This window comes from Rhinolophus sinicus, linkage group LG02 (genome assembly GCF_036562045.2).
Source record: "Rhinolophus sinicus isolate RSC01 linkage group LG02, ASM3656204v1, whole genome shotgun sequence".
Classification (NCBI taxonomy): Eukaryota; Metazoa; Chordata; class Mammalia; order Chiroptera; family Rhinolophidae; genus Rhinolophus; species Rhinolophus sinicus.
Window position 1 is genome coordinate 36,359,451 of NC_133752.1, and position 24,077 is coordinate 36,383,527.

General features: G+C 41.3%; 1 protein-coding gene across 1 annotated transcript in view; it reads right to left on the minus strand.

Annotated features, from left to right (window-relative positions):
* The window catches only part of DAPP1 (dual adaptor of phosphotyrosine and 3-phosphoinositides 1), a 49,223-nt gene extending 39,507 nt beyond the window's left edge, over positions 1-9,716 (minus strand). Inside the window, exon 1 of the mRNA XM_019757653.2 lies at positions 9,488-9,716. Within this exon, the coding sequence (XP_019613212.1) occupies positions 9,488-9,588 (101 nt within the window). The 5' untranslated portion in view covers positions 9,589-9,716. The remainder of the gene's footprint in view (positions 1-9,487) is intronic.
* Positions 9,717-24,077: the final 14,361 nt, after the last annotated feature.

A 24,077-nucleotide genomic window follows, 5' to 3' on the forward strand; every position in this document is an offset into this window, starting at 1 on the left:
AATTTTTGGCCCTCTATGCCAACAAAAGTCATGGATGTTACATTTTCTTCAAGAGTTGTCAGTGCTGCAATTTGCATTAGAGTCAGGCTGTGATGTATCTAAGATAAGATGGTGTTGTTCCTACATGCACATTAAGTCCCATATTTACAAATGTGGGCTTATCTTTCCATTGATCATAGCAGTGGACCCTGCCCAAGTAGAGAGAACCAAGCAAAGGCTTTGCATAAAGTTTTGAAAGTCCTGCTGAGGCCTCAGGCAGGCATAGTGTGATACATAGGGGAAGCTGAAAGACAGACTCACCACAGTCTTTCCAATAGAGGTTTCTGTGATGAAACCAGCCTGTCTGTGACTTTTCATATTGCCATTCTAAATTCCCACATTTTCATGTGCTAATAGCAGAGCAAAATGGTGAGGCCAGCAGCTCCAGGCTTGAGGAATAATACCTGAGTGATGACAGAGGCAGGATAGTGGGTATCTGGTCAAACAATGAACTAAAGGTGAGCCCCAAGTTTGTTTGTTTGTTTGGTAGGAGTCAAGGCTCAGCGAAAAGGAAACAGGACTGAAAGAAAGAAGAGAATATTGTGGGAGTTAGATACCAGGATAAACCTGTTCTTGAAGGAGTCTGAGGAATGATGCAAGAAGTTCTGAAAGATGGAAACACACACACACACAGAGGGAAAGAGAGAGAGAGAGCGACTCAGAGATTCAGAGACATAAAGTGGTACAGTCAGAGACACAAAAGTTAAGTGCTGTAGACAGAACAATAGAGACCAAAACTTGGAGACAGAAAAAGGCACCCCAGCGCACACAGATAGCCAGACAGTGACAGGAACACAGATACAGACCCAAACAGAGTGGTCCAGGAGACAGAGGAAGAAGCCAAAGAGAGAGAAGAACATAGATGCATAAAGAGAAACCCAAAGAGCCTGACTCAGAGGTAGATCAACACATTCAGGGTTGTCAGAGACTTGGAGAGATGGAGGGGCAGAGCCACTGACTGGAGGGAGGAGGGGCAAGTTGCATCTCATTCTAGCAGAGGTCCTGTAGAGTCCCCAGGTTAGCCTGCACAGTGTAGAAAAGGCTGCAAGACCCAAAGAGCATCACTACTGCCCCAGTGGTTGGGGCCAGGGAATATTTGATTTGGACTGGGACCCAAAGCTCAAAGACTGACTAGAAAAAACATTTTGTGGATAAGAACTTGAGGAGGACTAGAATGGTTGCAAAGAGTCAAAACCAGAGGTTCTCTCAGGAGGGCTCATCTGAGTGGAATTAAACTTGACACTGCACTTACTCTGGGTACTCTTGCAGCCTATGCCTCATAAAAGGCTGCTTCAGGGTAATTGTCTTCAGACTGCAGTTGCCCCTGACGACTTACCATTGATGACTTACTATTGTGGGCTGGTTCAGGAGACAGAGTGGGCAACTTTCAGGAAGAGCTACAGCTACAGGAAAGAGCCCCAGACATTGGAGGATGTTAAAAAAAAAAAAAAAAAAAAAGCCCAGACAGATTCTTGTTTTATTACTTCTCTCCTCTCTATTCCATTATTTAGATGATGCCTCCAATAACATCATGTTTTCCCACCAATAAAAATTTTTGAGTATAAGGGAACTGAGTGAGTCACTGTTGGTGTAGTGCAGGGCTGAAGTCAGGAGCCTTGAGTTCTGGTCTTGGTTTTGACCTAACTTTGGACAATTCAAACATTTACACATCTGCTCTTTGTCACGTGGTGGGCTTGGAAGGAGCAGACAAAGGTGAGTAACCTACAGCCCGCCCTTCTCCTAAGGAGGTCACTGTCAAAGGGAGTTCATTGTACTTGGCCTAGAGCAGGTAGCCAAACCTCTTATTGCCTCAGTATTGACATCTGTAAAATTGTTCTAAGATTACTGAGGAATCAACCTAAAATGTAGACTCTACTGGTGGTGAGTCAGAACCATAGGAGCAGTCACATGACACCCAAGCAACTTTAGCAATATATAGTGATAAAGCAAACAAAGAATAAATTATAAGACATTTATAATATTAAAGTCTTCAAAATTTCTTTGGTGCCATTTTGGAAAACCATACAGAAGCATTCAATAACCATACAATAACATTCTTATTGGCATGCAAATCACTTACTGTGCTTAGCTCAGTGGAATTACTTGCTCCTACGCCTGTTCCTTCCTTGCTATTCCCAAGTCATCAGTCCAGTTTCTTATGCACCAATCTGTAAATTCCCTAACTAATTAGTTTTCTTTGCTCTGGAGCCATTGCCACGTATCATGCTCAACTACCAGCTTAATCTACCTAGAAACAAAACATAATGACCATGTAATTCCACATTCCTATAAACATTCAATGATTCCCTATTGTCAAATGGAGTTTGAACGAAGTCCAAACACCTAATCTATTTAAGACCTTCTGGACTTTGGACCCACTGAAATATCCAAACTTTAATATAGGAAAACAGACTGGCCCAGGAAAGACCAGATCCAGAACCTGCTTTGAGACAAACAAGGAAGCAGATGATCAGAAAATATCCTACCAGAAAGCAAGAGCAAAAATTATATATATGGTATGGCCATAATTCAGTGTGTGTGTGTGTGTGTGTGTGTGTGTGTGTTTACAGAAAAGGATTTCCAATAGATTGGAGAGAAGTTGAACAATGTGTCATTTTGGTTGATGGTACATGACAGACTTTTTTGGTGCTTTTCTTTATTTCCAAAACTTTCAATTATTAACACATACTACTATTATTTTCAACTATTTCTTATGAGTAATTTCAGATAATAAGAAAGTAGAAAAAAACAGTACAAATAATACTCACATTTAAATAGCATCCACATTTTAGGTAGAATAAATTTTAACCTTTTGTCACATTTTCTTTATATATTGTTGGATGAACTTTTTAAAAGTAAATTACAGACATCATGGCACTTGAACCCTAAGTAATTCAGCATGTGTTTCTAAAAATAATAACATTTTCTTACCTAACTATGCTTTTATCAAGACAGATTAAATTATTGCTCTTATGCTTTTTAAAATTCAAATATTTTTAAACAAAGAAGGTCTAACAACAGATAGGGGGGCAGGCACTAGTGGGCAGGGGGTCAGGGGGAACATGGCCACAGAGAATTAGGAGGCGAACAAGCAACAGAGTCAGACTCAGTTAAGACTGTGGTGGTTTCCGACAGGTCCGTATCAGGGAGTAGAAGCCAGAAGTGTGTGCACTCAGAATAGGAATTTATTCTCTAGGGGAGTCAGTGGGAGCAAGAAATTAACCCAGGCTTTAAAAAAAAAAGTGAAGGGTATGGTAAGGACACCAGAAACTAAAAGAAGAAAGCCAGGCGGAAGCTTTCCCATGGAATGTGGCTGAAGGTAGGGACTCTCAGAGGTCAAGACCAGAAGCAAACTGAACGCTGATTAACCACTGGGTCCCAGAGACTGGGAGGGTCTGAGTCCCCATGGGCTTTTGTTGTTTTCTGAATGCTCATGTGTCCTGCCACTTTCACCACTTGACTCATGCCATTTTCTCTTTAGAAAATGTCTTTTTTTCTGACTTCAACTGACCAAAATCCTATTGGTTCCAAGGCCATCTTCTCCATGCCCAGTGATCACCCTCCGCCTGCAATGTGCTGTGCACTTTACCTAGATACCCTCAGCCCACTCTGCCCTGCGTTCTCCAACTATATGAATGTGTATTCTCTGTCCTCTATACTGTAAACTCCTAAGGGGACAGCCATTTCGTCTTAATTTTCATATCCCCCACACTGCATAATGCCATAAACAACAGATGGATCTATGAATGAGTGGAAAAGTGAATGAATGAAACAAAGTGACCCCACAGAGTGTGGAGAATCTGTGGACAGATTTCCTCATGTAAGTAGAAGGAAGTCACCACCACCCAGAGAGGAACAGAAAACACAACAACTGAAGAGGAAATTCGCTTGAGTCAAATAGAGATCAAACTGTACGCTAGTTACATGTTCTCCTACAGCCACAAGAGACTCACCTTCCGTTTTTAGACTCCAAGACTACAAAATTGTGCACAGAAGAGGAACCAGTGTTATTGCCCTACTTGCTATCAACGATCTGTAAACACGTTCCTTTAAACCTTTGACTTTACTGTGCTTTTCTTAGCTTAGTCAATTTGTCTAGCTCCGAAAAATGAAATCTACACAAAATTCAATGAAGTTCTCATTAATTAGCATATTGTGCTGGTTTTGTGTCCATGTGCATTTGTAATATGTGAAGCATGTGAAATAATGTCTTTCATAATAAATTTATTGGTCATAGTAATCACAGAAATTTTCTTTTCCTCTCTCAGTTTATGCTAGCACTAATATACAGTGCCAATACAAGAAGAGAGAAGTTTGATGGAAATTGGGAAATTACATTAGTGGACAGGCACGTGGGCTCTGGAGGAAAACCGGATTAGAAGGTTTTTGAGCACGTCAGCTTGGGCATGTGATAAAAGCTCTGTCCTTCACTTTTTTTTCCTTTCAGTTTCATAACCATTTATTTATTTATTTATCTATTTATTTATTTTATTAGCTTCAGGTGTACAAAACAATGTAACAGTTAGACATTTATACCCCTCACAAAGTGATAATCCTCTCCCCCAATCTGCTACCCCTCTGTCACCCTATATAGCTGTTACAGTTCCACTGACTCTATGCTCTATGCTGTACTCCACATCCCTTGACTATATATATATTAAATTATAGTGACATTAAATATTATTCAGCTTCAGCTTCAGGGGTATAGTGCCGTGGTCAGGCATCTCCACCGTCCATGACAGTTTGGGGAATATAATCTGTCCTTCACTTTTTTTCATCTGTAAATGGGACTGACATTAGTAGGAGGACTACCTTGTAGTGATGTGTGAATTTAATAAGTCATATTGCAAAGGGCTTAAAATAGTGCCTGGCACATGGTGAGCATACAGTAATTACTAATTGCCATGACGAGAACATATGTATACACCTTACTGAATCAGTGACAAGAACGTCAGCTTTGGGGCACTCCCCTAGTCATGTCCCTCAGCTGCACCACTTATGTCAGTGACCTGGACAGTTCCCTTAACTTATTTGAAGTCACCCTCTGCATCTACGTGAATGGCATGGCACTGGCACAGAGTAGGGGTCAGTGCAGAATGACTATCGCACAGGAAAGCATCCTGGTTTGGTGGAATAAACACAGCCTGGAGACCTAGATTCACTGGGACGTCAGGCAGCCTGGTTGCTCTGCTAATGAGCCTGTTTGTATTTAAAGCTGGAATACCAGTAGCTTTTGAATACCAGAGCTAGTGTGTGCAAAATGTCTGCCTCATCATACCAACTCATTTTGGTTACTATCATTTATTTCTTGGGTCAGCAAATCATCACCTGAGGGTTAGTTCTTGCCAGGACACGTGCTTTTGTATGGACTGAAAACCAATAATTGTTTTATGTTTTTAAATGGGTGGTGGGAAAAAAAAGAATACTTTGTGACCCAGGATAATTATGTAAAATTCAAATCCCAGAAATAGCATTTTATTTGAACACCTTCACAGTCGTTGTTTCCGTGTTATCTCTGGCTGTTCTCACACAACGGCAGATGTCAGTTGTCTGGGCAGAGCTCATAAGGCCCGCAAAGCCTAAAATATTTATTACCTGGCTGTTTGCAAAAAAAAGTTTGCTGATCCCTGATCTATTCTAACCTTCTCTTAAATGTAAAGATTAAGGGGCAGAGAAATGAGAGAACTTTCTAGTTATTTACTTAAATATCCAGAACTTAGAGTCTAGATTCTTGACACTGGCCAACGCAGCCAAACACCAACACTTTCTTATAACATTTGAGATTTGGGAAAGTATATTAAAAAAGAATACTTATTGTATTTCTCACCTGAGGGAATATGTCTGACTAGATAATCTGAATATCTAATTTGAAAATATCCTAAAATATTTGTATTTCACAGTATCCCTTTTGTGTCTGCAGTTATACAGTTTATGAAGGCTTACCCCTTTATAAACTAGATAACTATACTGTTCCTACATTATCTCATGAGAGATTTTGTTATAGTCAAAGGATTTCTGGAATTGTAAATTATTAACTAGTTTGTTACTAGTTAATAGCAAACACTAGTTTGTTACTTAGGTGATGTCTCTAATATTCATGACTTTTTTCATTTCCTCATCACTTCATTTTGAAGGCAACAAAGAGCCTGACTGTTCCCAGCCTGCCTCTTGCTTCTCATGGGCCGTTCTCCACCCCCTGGCCTCTTCCTCCACCACTGTCGGGTCACGCCCAACCCCTTCCACCAAGGTATCAGTGAAGCTGAGCGACAGTGCAGATGGTTTTGTCCCCTGGATGTTGGACACATTAATATATTTTAAATGAAAGAAAAGAAATATTTTTAGATTGACACTCTATAAATGAGACACAAATCCATCTGAGTTACTTGATTTAAGCACTTCAGAAGGGAATAATAAGCCTGTGCTCTGAGCAAGTCATGTGTGTCCTAGACAGGCAAACAATGATTTGCTGCAGTTCAGGGTTAAATTTAGAGAGCTTACATATTCTAGAGTCTGAGGAAAAAATAGGGACAGAAGAACAAAAATGTATGCTATCTGTCTAACTTAACCACCACATCATCTGTTTATAGCTATCAAAAATACAAACATAAGAATCTGCCGAATCAAATAACCTATTAAAATAATTTAAAAAGTAAGTCATTAAAACCAGCTGCTTTTTATCTACCAAGCACATTAAGTCATTTTGTTTTGTATGGAGCTTTCTAAAAATTAAATTAACCAGAAGTTTTGGTACCTAACCAGTGACTTAAGGTTGGAGGAAAGTTTCATTTATATTCAGAATTCTGCCAGAGACAACAGGTCATTTTCAAGTTTTCTCAGCTATTACCTATAAAATGCATATCATTTATGTCCTGGGGGAGTAAGTACTGGCTCAAGCTGATTATTCAATTTTCAGGAATTTTGCAAGCTGATTGTTAAACTCTTGGCAGCTTGACATTGCCCGTGGTAGGAGTATTTATATCAGGGAAACAGGCAGACTCCAGAAATCTGGGCTACCCCTCGCCCAGATGGTTTACCAGCACACCCTTGAGTGTGTTTAAATAAGCATGCTCCTGAGGATTCTTATCAAGGGAATGAAAATGTTCTAAAGTTGATTTATGGTGATGGTTGTACCACTCTTTAAAGTTACTAAAAATTATTGAATTATATACTCGAAATGAGGGAGTCTTATGATCTCTAAAATATACCTCAATACAATTTTCAACAAAGTGCTCCCAGACCACTTTGTTAACATTTATTAATGGCTTTCAGATTCAGGTACATACCCAATAAATGAAAAACAAAGCCACATGTACACAGCGCTTCTGGTGGATTTATATTCTATGCAGTGATTCTCAACCTTGGTCTCACTCTGGAATCACTTGGAAAGCTTAAAAAAAAAAAGCGCACCCCTAAGACGCTGATGTCATTTGTCTGGCCTTTGCCCTGTGTAGGAATATTTAAAAACTCCTTGGGTGGTTCTAGTGCATAGCCAAGGTTGAGCATCACAACTAGGAAGTAATTTCACCAGATAATTGTAGCTTCCTTTCCTTACAGAAACCATTCTCAAGTGTTTAATAAATTCCCAGGCCTTCTGAAATAGAGAAGTCTGGACATAAAAACACCTGTTTTGGTTGTTTCTGGGTTGTATTGAACATTCATTCTTTGAACATGGAAGGGAAGACACAGATTTGTTTCCTTGTGGGTTTCACCTGTAGTCGCTTCCTGCCACGGGCATTATGGTGGGGAGAAGGGATGTCATCTAGCTCATCTTGTCATTAGAGGGCCAATGTACTCAAACACAGAGTCTAGACCAGGGGCGTCCAAACTTTTTTCAACGTTTTTCACCTAGGGCCATATGCGGTAAAATACACAAACAGCCGGGCCACTCACTCGCGGTGAAGTACGTATTGCCTCACCTGGTTTATTTAAGTAAACTAAATATGTTTTTGGAATTTGCTGCGGTCCAATAAAAAATGGATTGCGGGCCGCAGTTTGGACACCCCTGGTCTAGACTCAAGGATTGTTGAATTAAAGGACTGGAGTTGAATATCTCATTTGTCTCTCTTCTTCTTTGGGTCTTCCTACTGATCGTGGGGTAAGAATCTAGATCACGAAGCATGTAAAGAATTATAGTTTAATAATATATTAAGGTTCTAAGTGAGACCCAAGGGTTCAGCTTCAGTACCTGGACATTGTGACACCCGTTTTGGGTGCTCACAGGGACATTTAATTTCTTTGGGGATTCAATCTAAGAAGGATAGTGAATTTCCAAGAAAGGGAAGTTGCTTTCTAGAAAACTCTAACTGTAAGATCTAACTTACCTTCTGAAGGTAGTGTTTGATTCTGAGACCCCAAATTTAAAATCTAAAGACAGGACTTATTGAGAACCTTTACAATAATTCAACACAAAAGACACAATCTCCGCAGTCTTACTGCAGAGAGATTTCACCTAGTTTCAGTGTTTCTCTGGGTAAGAACACAGGCTTTGGCAGGTTGGAATCCCAGCTTTGTCATTTAATTGACCTGTGATGTGGGCAAGGTACTCAACCCCTCTGGTGCTCATTTTCTTCCTCTGTAAGACGGAGATGATGACAGTTCTTGTGTGATTGCACTCTTGTGAAGATTAGAGCTGTTTATTAAGACAAAAGGTGCTGGTGTGCCTCTCGGGAAGCACAAGTGTCAAAACCAGCCTTGTCAGGATATTCCCAACGCTTCAGGGAAAAGGTTCAGTGTCCATAGGGAATTCCCTACCCCTCTCTTGTGTATATTTGTCTCTTTGATTAAATATCCTGATAAACTGCCTCATCTTGTCTCTTAAAAAAGGGGCTATGATGACTCCACCTACCCAAACTTACAACCTGTTTGAGGCAGAAATTGTGTCCTCTTTCTGACTTGTTAGTATTTAAAAGGCTCAACAGTGTCCCTGCAGATATGCATACACACAAGAGCTCACACATTCGATGTCAGGAGAAAGAAAGGAAATGGGACATTGCTGCAGATACTTCCTCATTCTTTCTCTTTTGAAAAAGTCCCTCTCCTATACAGGAGGGTAGGCTGTCTGTTTATCTTACAGTCAACAGCTTAGAGCTCAAAATTTTTAACACCAAGCACATTTATCCATAAACCAGATCAAAATCAAGAAGACCAAGCAACATCAACCCACACATCCCAATTCTGTCCCTAGTCTCAAAGAATGTCCAACATTTGATTTTAATCCCATTTCCTGCATCTACATGTTTTCACATCTGGAAAAATAATATATACTTTTACATTGCAATTGACTCCAAACAGAAAGACATCTGACAGACAGAAATGAATGACGTGGAAGGGAGAGAAGATTGGGGCATAGAGCGCTAATGGTAATCATTAATCAAAGTGAGCATTTGGTGAGAGCAGGGAGTTAATGTTTACCCAAGAAGCACTTTGAAGCGGGGATCAGTTCCCTTACCCCAATTCCTGGAGCAGCTCCGCTTCTCCATCCAATCTGCTCCACAGATCTGAAGGATCTTGGGTGCTCATCTTCCCTTCTAGAGACTCTGCTCTGCCCATTCGCACTCCTCACGTCTGCGAAGTCCCTGCCAGGTGCTATGGGGAAGAGGCAGAGAGACGGGCTCTGCTGTTCCTTACACTCCTCTGAGAGAGAAGCCAGCTGTGGCTGTGAGTCTCCAACCAGCAAGGAAGTGAAACTTGGTTACTCCTCCCACTGACACCAACCACCCTGGCCCCAAGGCATTTGCAGGAGTGTTCTGTCAGTCAGGAAGTATGCAAACTTAGGTAGCTACCTCTGAGGACACCCACACTTCATCACACAACCAGCAGTTTCTGTCAAAGGAAATAAAAATGACAGCACTCCAACTGGGATTGGACTATTAATTCAAATTCTTTTCTTGAGATCAGATCACAGTTTCTCCGTAGTGCTATTAGCCTCTGGTTTGTAGAGAAGGGACGTGTATACATTCATTCATCCCTACCTTCCATGTGTTTCTCTCTCTTTCTCTCTCTCTCTCTCTCTCTCTCTCTCTCTCTCTCTCTCTCACACACACACACACACACACTAAACTCTGGGGAAGCTACTATTTCAAGAACATCTTTAGAGTGGGTAAAGAAATCAGTCAAGTCACTAGCTTTGATCCTGAAGTCTAGTTTTTAGCACTTTCTCAATATTTCTGTTTTAATTACCCAACTTTCCAACATTCCCTTGATGTTCAGGTTGGCATGATTGAGAGACAATTATTGTTTCCTCTGTAACAGAAAGATTAGGTGAGAAGAAGTTAGGAAAAGTTGGAAGGGACCAGCCTGGTGCCAACTCCTGGGGTGGGTTAGGATGCCCAGAGTCTTTGAATGCCGCTTCCTTCCATGGGCTTATTCACAGCTGGTATTGCTTTGTGTCCAGATTCGTGGGCAGAGAATTCCAGCTGCCTGAATGTTCTGAAGGGAAATTGCCATAACTGAATTTTGGCATAACTGGACAAAGTACAGAGATAAATGGATAAAGAACATGTGCTGTATAACTTGCTTCTCCCAGTGCCACCTGGGGATCCAGGGGCATTGGACTCACTTGTAGCTTATCAGAGCGCAGAATTTCGGGTTCGTTCCACCCCTTCTGAACCAGCACCAGCATTTTGATCCAGATCCCCCAAAGTGACTCCCCTACACTTTCAAGTTTAAGGAGACTGCTTTATGGGACACCAAGACAGAAGAGCTCTTCCTAAAGGAGCGGCTAATCTGTGCCTAATATCATCATTCTTTTTTTTTTTTCTTTCTTTTTTTGGTACGTTGATTTTGTAGCCAGCAACTTTACTGTATTCGTTGATTGTTTCTAATAGCTTTTTGGTGGAGTCTTTAGGGTTTTCTATATATAGCATCATGTCATCTGCAAAGAGTGATAATTTAACTTCTTCATTCCCAATTTGGATGCCTTTTATTTCTTTCTCTTGCCTGATTGCTCTGGCAAGGACTTCCAACACTATGTTGAAAAGCAGAGGTGATAGGGGACAGCCCTGTTGTGTTTCTGAATGTAGAGCAAAGGGCTTCAGTTTTTCACCATTAAGTATGAGATTAGCTGAGGGCTTGTCATATATGGCCTTTATTATGTTAAGTTATTTTCCTTCTATACCTATTTTATTAAGTGTTTTAATCATAAATGGATGTTGTATCTTGTCAAATGATTTTTCTGCATCAATTGATATAATCATATGATTTGTGTCCTTTATTTTATTTATGTGATGTATCACATTGATGCATTTGCAGATGTTGAACCATCCTTGTACCCCGGGGAAGAACCCCACTTGGTCATGATGAATAATCTTTTTAATGCATTGTTGTATTCGATTTGCTAGAATTTTGTTTAGGATTTTTGCATCTGCATTCATCAGAGATATTGGTCCGTAGTTTTCTTTTTTTGTGTTGTCCTTACCAGGTTTTGGTATCAGGGTAATGTTGGCCTCATAAAATGAGTTAGGGAGTACTGTCCCTTCTTCAATTTTTTGGAAGAGTTTGAGCAGGATTGGTATTAGATCCTCTTTGAAGGTTTGGTAGAATTCACTAGTGAAGCCGTCTGGTCCCGGACTTTTGCTTTTGGGAAGGTTTTGGATGACTGATTCAATTTCCTTACTGGTGATCCGTCTGTTTGAATTTTACAGTTCTTCATGGTTCAGCCTTGGCAGGCTATATGTTTCCAAGATCTTGTCCACTTCTTCTAGGTTATTGAATGTGGTGGCATGTAGTCCTTCATATGAAGGACTATATGCCATCATTCTATCTTTCTTTAAGGTTCTTCCTTATTACCTCTGCATGTCAGAGATTTGTGAGACCTTGGCTTCCTCTGATGGCCAGGGAGAAATTCCTGAGTGTCTAGAGACAGCCTGAGGGAGGCTGAACTCTGATAACACACACACTAACTGATTGTTTCTGAGCATTTAAAATTCTTTGGGCTACAGTTTGTTAGGACAGAAGTGCAGAATCCACTTGCAAAAAGGCCAGTTCTGGCGGGGGAGTTGCTAAATGTGCCTGTGGCAGAGATAGGGGACCCGCAAAGCAGCAGATTTCCTGTTCCCTTTTCTATAGCCCTTTGTTCAGTGTTTTAATATCTATTTTGTTTCTCTTTTAGCAAATTCTGTTTTTTCTTTTTTTTTAGCCTCCCTCCACCCCAGGAAAGTAGTAGCATTTACTAAGATGACCCTCTTCCCTTTTTCAGTCTTCCTGCCACTGTCCCTTTCTCAGTTTGCTATCCCATCTGTTGTTCTCTCCTGCAGTATCACTCTTCCATTTTGTCACTTATCCCATTTTCCCCAGGACCCTTCCCTCCCCTGTCATCCCCCTGTTCCACCAAGTACACATTCAGCAGTGTAGTGGTACCAGTTACTCAGTGTTACTAGATGGGTTTCAACAAAATTCTAGTCATTCGTAAAAATATCTGGTAATATATTTTACATTAGAGGATTGGGATGGTGTTTTTTTTATTAAAGAAATCACAACTTTTGCTTCCACACACCTTCCAAGCAAACGCAAGTTATATATTTAAAAACCACATAATTCGCTTCTTATTTATTTCAATAATGTTGTCAATAGTGCTGGTTCATAACACTTAATTCTTTCCATACTGGTATTGGACATAGAAATGGACACAATCAAACTTTAACAATTTTAGAACATCTTATTCTTTGTTGGAAAATATTTTATTTATCAAAAGTGTTAGGCCTCTTTTGGAATGGGGAGCACATTCAAATCATCAATTTTCTTATAAAGAGACTTCCAAGAGATCTATTTCTTCCAGATTTGAATTTCTTTATCAGAAGAATGGACGTCTAACACTTGGGACTCCACTAAAGAGAACTTTTTAAAAAAGATTTTTATTAAAATATAGCTAACATGCAATGTTTTATTAGTTTCAGGTGTATACAATAATTACTTAACATTTATATACCTATAGAAGTGATCACCATAAGTCCAGCAACCATCTGACACCGTACTATGCTAGCACAACATTACTGACTATATTCCCCATGCTGTACATCACATCCCCATGACTTACTAGTTTTATACCTGGAAATTTCGACCACTTATCCTCCTTCACCTTTTCCCCCTTTTTAAAATTTTCAATTACAGTTAACATTCAATATTATTTTGTATTAATTTCAGGTGTACAGCATAAGTGATTAGATATTATATTATTTATATAATTTAGAAAGTGACCCATCCTGACTAGTCTACTACCTACCTGGCAATATACCCAGCTATTACCATATTATTAACTATATTCCCTCTGTTTTACTTTATATTCCCATGGTGATTTTGTAACTACCAATCTGTATTTCTTAATCCCTTCACTTTTTTCACCTTGTCCCCCAACCCTACTCCCATCTAGCACTCTGACAAATCTAGTACCCACCTGACACCATATGTAGTTATCACAATATTATTGACTATATTCCCTAAACTACACCCTACATCCCCATACTACATTGTAATAACAATTTGGATACTTCTTAATCCTTTCCCATTTTTCACTCACCCTTCAATACCCCTTCCATCTGGCAACCATTAAAATGTTCTTTGTATCTAGCATGAGTGTGTTTCTGTTTTATTTATTTTATTTTTCAGATTCCACATATAAGTGAAGTCACATTGCATCTGTCTTTATCTGTCTGACATACTCCACTCAGCACAGTACCCTCCAAGTCCATCCACGCTGCTGCAGATGGTGAGAACACATTCCCTTCCCTGGCCGAGCAATATTCCATTATATGTATGTACCACCTCCTCTTTATACATTTAGTCATCAATGGATACCAAGGCTGCCTCCATATCTTGGCCATTGTAAATAATGCTGCAATGAACATGTACCTTAGAAGTAACGTTTTGGGTTTCTTGGGATAAATACTCAGAACTGGAATTACTGGGTCCTTCTGTGTCTCTTGTTATAGCATTTGTTTTAAAGCCTATTTTGTGCGGTATAAGTATTGCTACCCATGCTTTTTTTTTCTATTTCCATTTTTATGAAATAACTTTTTCCATCCTTATACTTTCAGTCTATGTGTGTCTTTCAATGTGAAGTGAGTCTCTTATGGACAGTATATGTAAGGATTTTGGTTTCTTATCCATTCAGCCACCCTGCTTTTGATCGGAGCATTTAATCCATTTACATTGAAAGTAATTGTTGATAGATATGTAGTTATTGCCATTTTATTATTCATATTTTTTAATCTTTCATTTTTTTTTCATCTTAAAGATGTCCCTCTAACATTCCTTGTAATAATGGTTTGGTGGTGATGAACTCCTTTAGCTTTTTCTTGTCTGAGAATCATTTCATCTGTCCTTTTGATTTTAAATGATAGCCTTGCTGGGTAGAGTAGCCTTGCTGGGTAGAGTAGTCTTGGTTGTATAGGTCCTTGCTTTTTATCACGTTGAATATTTTGTGCCAATCCTTTCTGGCCTGCAAAGTTTCTGTTGAGAAATCAGCTAACAATCTTATGGGAGCTCCCTTATAAGTTACTAGTTGTCTTTCTCTTGCTGCTTTTAGGATTCTCTCTTTGTCTTTAACCTTTGTCATTCTAATTATGTTTCTTGGTGTGGGCCTGTTTGGGTTCATCCTGTTTGGGACTCTCTGCACTTCCTGGACTTGTATGTCTATTTCCTTCGCCAGGTTAGGAAAGTTTTCAGTCATTATTTCTTCAAATAGGTTCTCAATCCCTTGTTGTCTCTCTCCTCCTTCTGGTACCCCTGTGACGCAAATGTTGTTATGCTTGATGTTGTCCCAGAGGTCTCTTAAACTATCCTCATTTTTTTTTATTCTGTTTTCATTTTGCTGTTCTGATTGGGTGTTTTCTGCTATCTTGTCTTTCAAGTCACTGATTCACTCTTCTGCTTCATCTAATCTGCTGGTGATTCCTTCTAGTGCATTCTTCATTTCAGTTACTGTATTTTTCATTTCTGGTTGGTTCTTCTTTATGGTTTCTATGTCTTTTTTTATGATTGCTATCTCATTGTTGAGGGTCTCACTGAGTTCCTCAAGCATCCTTATAACCAAAGTTTTGAACCCTGTCTTTGGTAGGTTGTTTGACTCCATTTTATTTAGTTCTTTTTCTAGAGTTTTCTCCTGTTCTTTTATTTGGGATGCATTTCTTTGTTTTCTCCTTTTGATTGCCTCCCTGTGTTTGTTTCTCTGTATTAGGTAGATCTGCTATGTCTCTCAGTCTTATATAGTAGGTGCTCTGTAGGTCCCAGCGTCACAGTCTCCCTGGTCACTTGTGTTGGATTCTCTAGAAATGTCCCTTCTGTGGGTTGTATATGCCTTCCCATTATATTTGAGCTTTGATTGCTATTGGAACATCAGTGGGTGGAACTGATCCTCAGACTATTTGGCTGTGGGGTTTGGCTACATCCACAGCTTATGGGCTGTTGTATAGGGGGCTTGCCACATGGAGTGGGATTTGCCCTGGCAGACTCTGGTTCCTGTTGAGACCATCCTGTGTGTATGCCACTTGTGGGGTTAATTGGGTGGTGCTCTGAAACCAACCTCCAATGGGTATGTAGTTCTGTGGCCTCTTTGGAGCAGCTCTGGTGTCGGTCCAGGTCAGCCACTGCCTGTGACCAGCTGGAGACTACCTGGTAAAAGCTACAAAGTGATTCATGGTTGTTCCTTGCCTTTGTTAACCCTGGAAGCACGTGGGAGAGACAATGCTGTGAACCGAGGATGGCTGCCACCAGTATTTTATCTGGGGTAACTCCACAAAAAGCCAGGATAAACTGAGGCCTGCTGCTGGTTGAAAGCTCCTGTAATGTTTTGCCCCCTATAAAACCCCAAGAGGTATGGAGTTGGGTGTGACAGGATCTTAGTGAATCACCAGGCTGGAGCAAACGGAGTTCACCAGACCAATCAGATTGAGATTTGGCCATAAACATAGGGGGAGGGCTCAACACAGGAAAGATGGCACCTGCCTGCTGGTTGCATGGGACAAGGACCCCACTCAGGCAAAATGGCAACTATCCTCTAGCCCTTGTCTGAAGCCACACACTTCAGTCTGCCCCCATATACCTCTGATGCCCCCAGAATCACCAACCTCTGCCGGAGCCTAGGGTGAATGCCTGCAAGTGAGTGAGTCTGTGTGTGGGCCCTTTAAGAGGATGTCTGGGTTTCTCACAGCATTTTGTCCCTCCCAGATGGTCAGAATTGCCACTGTTTTTCAAGCCAGATATTGTGGGGGCTCCTCTTCCCAGACCAGTACTCTGAGCTGGGGCTACTGGTGTGTAGCTGAGTTCCCTTGCTCTTCTGTGGCTAACCTCTATAGCTGAGATAGCCCTCCCAATTGTCATCCGCCATATGGAGGTTTGGGACTAGCTTGTTTTGCATCTCTGCCTCTCCTACTCATCTGGATGTGGCTTCTTTTTTATATCCTTAATTATAAATCTTCTGTTCAGCTAGACTTTAGATAGTTCTTCCAGGTTGATTATTCCATAATGTAGTTGTAATTTTGATACGTTGAGATTTTTGATGTGATGGGATGAGGCAAGCACAACGTTTACTACTCTACCATCTTGGAGCTCTCCTTTTGCTTTTGCTGAGGAAATATTTCATAAAGGTAAATTTTGGTCATTGAGAAATACAAGACAGACAAATGGAGATGTCAACCAGGCAGATGGATATCCAAGCAGTGAGGAAAAGGAACTCTGTGGGCCGGAACTGGTCACATATATTTCATGCCTCTGCTATACCTGGCCCCACTGTTCTGGCTGTTTTTCTCACCGTTGCTCGTGGGTATCATTCTACTTGCCTTTGGTCAATTTTTTTTCTGTCAACACATTCAGACCACACAGTGTACTGACCAACCTTTGAAATCCGACTTGTGTTTTGGTTTCTACTCTCCTCTCTGCTGCTGCATGTAGAATACCATTACCATCTGTTTCCAGATTCCTCACTATTTAATGGGCCTACACTAGGCAACCATGGTGCATGTTCTGTCTACATGGGTGTCATGGCTCCTTCCTGATCTCCAGCGTTTCTCAGGATAGCTACTCAATCTGATATGTACAGTCCTTATCTCTACAGAGATATCTCCAGATCTCTGTCTCTACATGGCTCATTCTTTTATGAAGATGTGCAGTGAGGGGAGGAAAGTTGTTCCAGCATTGCACTGGCTGGAGATGACCTATTTCTCAAAGTTGGTGAGTTATAGCCATGTCCAGACAGCCTTAACATAGGTACCACCAGGGAACTGGATAAGGTTAGGTTTGAGAGTAGCAGACCACCTTTCAATGCTTCTTTGTATTGTTTCTATATCTTCTAAATTATAAAATGTCACTCTGTAATTAGGAGATATGGGATAGAAAGTCTATTTTTTTAAAAATGGAAAAGGGTTCTTAGTCACATAATATTAAGCCAGAGGCCAGATAGTACAGGAAGGAGGATGAGGGAAGGGGTGAGGGTGGTCTGCCCCTGCTGGAGGATTAGCGTCATTGACATTGAATTGCTGATAATAAAAGCAGACTGACTTCTCCTTTTAATGGGGTTTATTATTTTTTCTCAATTCTTATTGACTATTCTTGGGGTTTGGTTGCTCCCAACCCTTATTTACCCCACCTTTGTAGTTACAGGTGAAATAATTTTTAAATTTGGAGGAAATCACTTTGAAGATTCCTTTTAACTTTGAGATAGTGTGACCTTTTGGAAATGATCATGCAGTATTGCAGAAGCTATGCCGCACACGCATGGTGTATATTACATTTTGTGTTGCATCTGGGTCCATATGCGTTTAACAAACCACCTCTTATCACAGTGAATCAACAAGCCTTCAGACCCAGCAATGTTTGTGCATTTTTCCAATCATTGTAACAAAGCACATGTACGTGTGGTTTAAGAAGAAGGGTTTGTTTGAGATATCTCCTCACTTTCTAGTACTGCAGTATGGCTTTCTTATCAAGTAATACAAACAGAGTAAGTGATATTATGCTCCCTTCTGCCAAGCCTTTATTTCAGCACTCACTTTACCATTTTAACACACTGTGCCTTAAACATATGCAAACATCTGCATTTGAGGGTTAGTGTGACAGGTGCTGTTTGGGCTGAAGAGAGACACCATCTGTACGGAAAGGTCATGCTTAACAGTCTTGGCACTGATTTCTGAGTAAGGAAAGCACAGACTAAAATGAAACCTCGAACACACCAGCTTTTGTTATTAAGTTTGCAAGCTAGCTGCTAACTCAAGAAAAAGAAACTATAGTTTCATACTTTGGGATCTTGTGGGCCTTATTCAAATCTTCTTGTCTTCTTGGTCTGACTTCATTTGAAAAGTACTAACCAGTATGTGAAAATGACAAAGAGCAAAACTTATTTGACAACAGGCCAGCTGAAATACTCTGGGTGCCAGGGTAGAATCAGGTTATGAAAATGGGTCAGCCTTGAAATTACCCATAATCATGTGGGGGGGGTCTAGGGGAGGGGGCAGAGTGGAGGGAGCAGCTCAGCTAAAATTTCAAAACACTTTGGTCACTTTAGGGTGGAAATTAAGGAATAGGAAAGGTCTTACGCCTTTTCAGGGAGTGCATCTTAGAATCTACTTCAACCCCTCTGTTTAACAGGTTGGGCAAATGCGTGGAAACTAACACAGTACTTCCCTGAGATCCTGCACCTGGTCGATGGCACAGCTGAGATCTGACATAGCCCACTGTTGTTTCCTTACTGATTCCAGCGATACAAAAACCAGCAAATTTTAGTGCTTTAAAAAAAAAAAATCACAAAGCATTTTCTGAACTAGAATTAAATTCATAAGAAACTTGAACCTCAGCTATATATCATCTGTCCGTTTGGAACCTGTGTGAAATAAAGATAAACTCCCTAAAAGTGAAAACCGCGGTTTTCATATCCTCATATGTATAACTTTTCTGAAACTGCATTAACAAGTATAGACCTTAAAATATCCCTAGAAACTATGAGAGTTGCCATTATAGAAAACACAACTTTACTCTTGTCCTCTGTAGTTTTACTTTGCCTATTCGCCCTGCAGTCCAGTGGATGCTGCAATCCCTCTCTTCCACTTCCGCTAGGCGGGACTTCTGTGCTGAGGATATGCTGCCGCTAGGTGGCAGTCATACCGCACTGGTTTAGGGGCCCTGCCTGTTACCGGAGTGCAAATTAGAGCCATTGCTTCCCCACTCCTTTCTATAAAAGTATAGCTCTTTATTCAAGAAGCTGAATTTAAGTAATGTCACCCAGCATCACATTTATGGGAGATACATTCAAAATCAAACTATTAACATGATTCAGGTATAATTCATAATCTGGCACCAAGTTTTAAAAGCTTCAATTCTTAATTTCTCTCTCCCTCCCCTTTCAAGTTTTGGGAGCTTTACCAAAAAGATTTGAATAAGTAAAAAGTGATTTGAATCTAAAACTTTAATTTTATATCTGAAAAATGATGTTTTTGCTCCTGCAATTACAATGTGTCTTAAGCATTTACTTTCCTTCTTTATTCACTAGTAAATATAAATCTTCAAAGCATTTCATTTTTCAGTTAAAATAAGGAATTCAGGTGACTGTTGTTGCTAGAGTGGACTCCTTTTATTGTAATGGTGTCTGGGAATAGTGAAAACAACTTCTTCAGGGTTCTCAGTCTCACAATGAAAGCAGTTTGAGAATAGCCGCCTGTTTGCTGGGAACATAGTTTCACCAGAGCAACAATTTTGAAACAGATGGAAGTTTGTCACTGCTCCTTCCTCGCCCTTGGGTCTGAGGTTTCTCTGTTAATCATAAATAGGGAGGCTTTGGTATTTTAAATCTTTTAATGATAGCAAAGAGAACTTTCCCTTCAAACGTAAATGTGTTTTATTTTGATTTGATTTTTGGTCTGTATAAAAGGGAGTATTACAAAGGTAAATTTTTTTTTCCAGAGGGTTAAATGGAGGGAGGAAGCAGGAGGAAGGGCAGAATTATGAGGAACTAGAAGAGGGTTTTAGAAGGAAAAAAAAATGTGAAGGGATCAGGGAAACTGAAAAAGAGGGCTGTGGATAAGCTGGGGAAATAAGTGTTCAAACAATAATATACCAGAGGCAAAAAGAATGAACCTACTCCTGAGGGGACTTGAAGGATCTGAAGACCACATATAGGAGCAAAAAGTAATGGCCCCAGAAGACCTGGACGGTGAGAGCTTGGTGACGGTCAGCACACTGGAAAACTGAAGGCCAAGTGCTGGCACCAGGCTTCTCCCCTGTAGCGTGGTCTACAAACCACCAGCCTCAAAATCGCAGCCGGGCCAGCCCCTGACAGTCGCCCCAGCTGATTCTGGGGCCTCCAAAAGATGAGGACCATGGAGACTGCAGAAGAGCCTGCAGACCAAGGGTGGAGTGGTGATAGATTTTCAGCCTTCTGGGTAAATGGTGAATGCTGTAAGCCTGAGCCAGGAAAACCGAGCATCTGCTGACCTAATCAGCGACACAGCTTTGCACCAGGCCTCACTCCTACACAGAATAAGGTTCATTCCCTTGAACCATCTGTGAGTGCTGGCTGGCTGTGGGCTGGGGAGGGGGAGAAAGGAGAACTTCCCAAAGCAGAAAAGGCTAGGATCTCTTCATGATTGTATGGTGGCTGCAAAGTACACTCAACTTCTCTTGTCCTCTTGTCTCTTGGCTGCAGCCCAGTTGACACACAACTAGGCTGGTGTCACGACTTGGTGGCTGCCCTGTGGAGAGCATCCAAATGTTCTCAGCAGACAAAGCCTTCTTAGAAATCACAGGTTTCTCAGCATCACTGATGATTCTGAGGCCCTGGGGTCCCATGGGAGGGAACTTGGACTTTATCCAAACGTACGGTTCAGACACATACATGTATGATAGACAGGGGCAGAGGGGAAAGGGATGGAAGCTGGACTTCAGGGAGTGACAAAGGGTTCCTCAGGACCAGGGACAGGCAGATGGCAGTGGCCATTCTTGACCTCAACTCAGCCAAATCTCTCTTACCCTTTAGCACCTTTGTGTTTCCTAGGTGATCCAAGTCCCTTCAGCCTTCTGGGGGAACCCATTCCTTTAATTTAAAAAAATCACTCCAGGCTCTCCCACCCCATATTCTGTGGAAAACCCAGTGATCTCCCCAAGATTTCTAAGAATCCTGGGGACATACACTCTCATAACTGCTGTTCTCCCCAACTTCTTGCTTCCACTAAAATCTAGGTCACTTAGCCAGCTGGTGTGCCTTTTAAGGTGAGGTGATGTCTCCTCTTGCCACACCACTGACTTCAGGCGAGACACAGTCCCTTTAACCTCAGCTCTCTTGCCAAAGAGTTTGAGACAGCAGACTTTACTAATGGTTTGCTTGGAGTAATGGAGGGAGGCTCACACTGTAGCACAGCTCAGAAAAGAAAAAAAAAGAAACAAGAAACAAACTTCACGTTGAATAGTAGACTCTCCATGCTGACTTTCATCTTGAACACCTTCACAGAACATTACCTGGGGACCACCTTTGCTCTCTGTCCACTACTCCCCACCACCTTCCGTAGACCCCTTTCTCCCTCCCTGGCCCTCTCTCCAGAAAAGTAGTGGCCACTTGAAGGGAAATGGTCTTACCTGAAGGAGCAGAGTTTTAGAGACCATTATACAGATGGCAAAGAGCTTCAGGCGATAATAACCTAGAGTGCAGCTACTCTGGGCCTTGATGTCTGGAATGTGCCCCCTTTCTCTGTGGGGGACCCTGTGGATGTCCCCCTTCTCTGCCAGAGACCCTGTTGGCTGCAGCATTAAGGCTTCAGAGACCCAAGGCGGAGGCTGCCCCAGAAGAAAACAGCTGGCGTAGAGGGAGAGCTGAGCTGCAGGTAGAGGCCCAAGTGTCTCTGAGATACTCCTCCCCTCTGGGAACCTCTAGACAGACACAAGGATGGGGAATGACTGAGACCTGGCCCCTGGCAGGTGGAGGGATTGACCCAGTAAGTGTAGGGACAAACCGGTAAAGTGACTTTGCCTGATGGGTCCTTGGGGACATGCACATGTATCTACCAGTGAATAGAATTGGATGCAGTCTCTAGTGTCCTCAGGTCTTGTTTCAATATCCAGAAACAATCCATTGTCTTTCCAACATCCAAACCCAAAATAGATATTGCAGTTCGATGCCTTTTAAAATTTAATGTTCACACACATCATCTGGGGACCTTGTTAAAGTACAGATTCCGATTTGGTACGTCTGGGCTGGGGCCTGGGAGACTGTTTATAACCAGTACTCAGGTGGTGGTGATACTGGTCTGGGGGCCGTACTTTGAGAAGCAAGGTTGTAAGCAGCCTGACGTTCTCCTTGCCTTCCCTCCACCCCTACATTTGCAAACAAGGACGAAAATAGTCACTCAGGGAAAAAGACAATTCTTAGTCCAAGAGGCTGGATGTTCGGTAGGCTGTACGCTCTCTGGCAAAGACTGTAGGCTCTCTGGCAAAGCGGGGCTGGTGGGAGGGGACTCCTCAGTGGCTTTCCTTAATGAGAAAGTCTATTTTATCCTCATTGGACAGGGTCAGGAACAAAACATATAAACACATTCCCTACTCCAAAGCTTTTCCTCTTAGGGGCTTGATTTCATGTCGTCTCTTTATCACAGTTCCCTCACCACTCAGTGGCTGTCTCTGATAAAGTGGCTCCCTATGACTTTGGCAGGGATTTTTAGATCCCACACTTGACCTTTTAATTATAGAATGAAAGGCGTGGATTGTTTGCAGAAAATGAGGTAGGGGTTTTTTTTTGGGGGGGGATCCTCTTTGGTGCCCCTAAATTAGCTTGGAGAGGCAGTGCTGCACTCTCCTTCTAAGCACCCAGGAAAATATAACAAAGTATCACAGCAAATCTTTGTCCCAGGGTGTTTGTTGTGGCATTAGCTGTGGCAGCTGCGCCCAGCCCCAAAGTGACATGTCTGTTTAATCCCTTCCAGCGTGTCAGTCCACCCATCCAGCTCTTCTTTTATACAGCCCTTGCAGAGCAGCTCCCCAAAGAGTTATAATTAGAATTTTAAAAGCACATAAACAAAATTCAAGCCATACTAGCCTACCCGCCTGGCCTCAGGAAAGTGAAAAGTCTCAGAGAAATATCTCTTTTTAAAAAAGACTCTTACTACTTTTCACAAAGTAGTAGAAATGGATTAAAACAAAAGCAGTTAAACAAAAAACAAAACACAAACAAACAAAAAACAAAAAACCAAAAAAACCCGGCAAACTGGTAACACAACAAAAGCTGTTTGTTTGTTGAGGATTATATTTAAATGCAGGAATTTGGGTGGTCACAGTGGCTTTGATGAACTGGGAAACTCAGCTTGTAGGTTGTGTCTCTGGAGAAATCTTTGAGCAGTGGATGGTTCCACATGCATCCAACAGTTAATGGGTTAAGAGTTCACTGAACACTAGATAGTTACTAGACTAGGGAAGGAGAGAATGAGAGAGGTATCAATATAGCCTCTGCCTTTGAGGAAGGGGAATGTGCACGTGAAAATATGAAAGACCACTAATGGCGAAAATATAAACAAGAAGCCTGTTCCTAATAGCTGGGCTCCCATAACAGAATGCCACCTTAAGGTGAGACAGGACTTCTGTGAGGAAGAAAACTCATTTGACTTTAAATTGGGAGTCAAATTTAAAAATCAGGGGACATTTGCAATGCCAGTTGAGAAGAGACTCTTTCCTCTATATATTTCAGGTAATCATAAAATAAGTTATTCTCTGTGAGTTATCACAGGGAACCACTGCTATTTGTAAAACTAATGCTGTCCCCGGTACGCTATACTCTATCCTAAATCACGTTTTACAAATGTGTTTTAGACGCAGAAAAAGCAACTGCCATTACCTAAATTGTTCCAGATGTTTATTGAGATGCTAACTGAGCCAGATCACTAAAGGTGTACCGAGAGGATCACGAGTCAGGTCCTTTAACCACTCTGCACCTTTCCCTCCTCTGATCTTACAGCCTCTGTATAAAGACAGTTTGGTATTATTATTTCTGAGGTAGAAACAAATGGAAATGGCTGCAAGGAGAGAACCCCTGATTCAAACGGTGGGTCTATCTGGCTTCAAAGCCCCTGTTCATA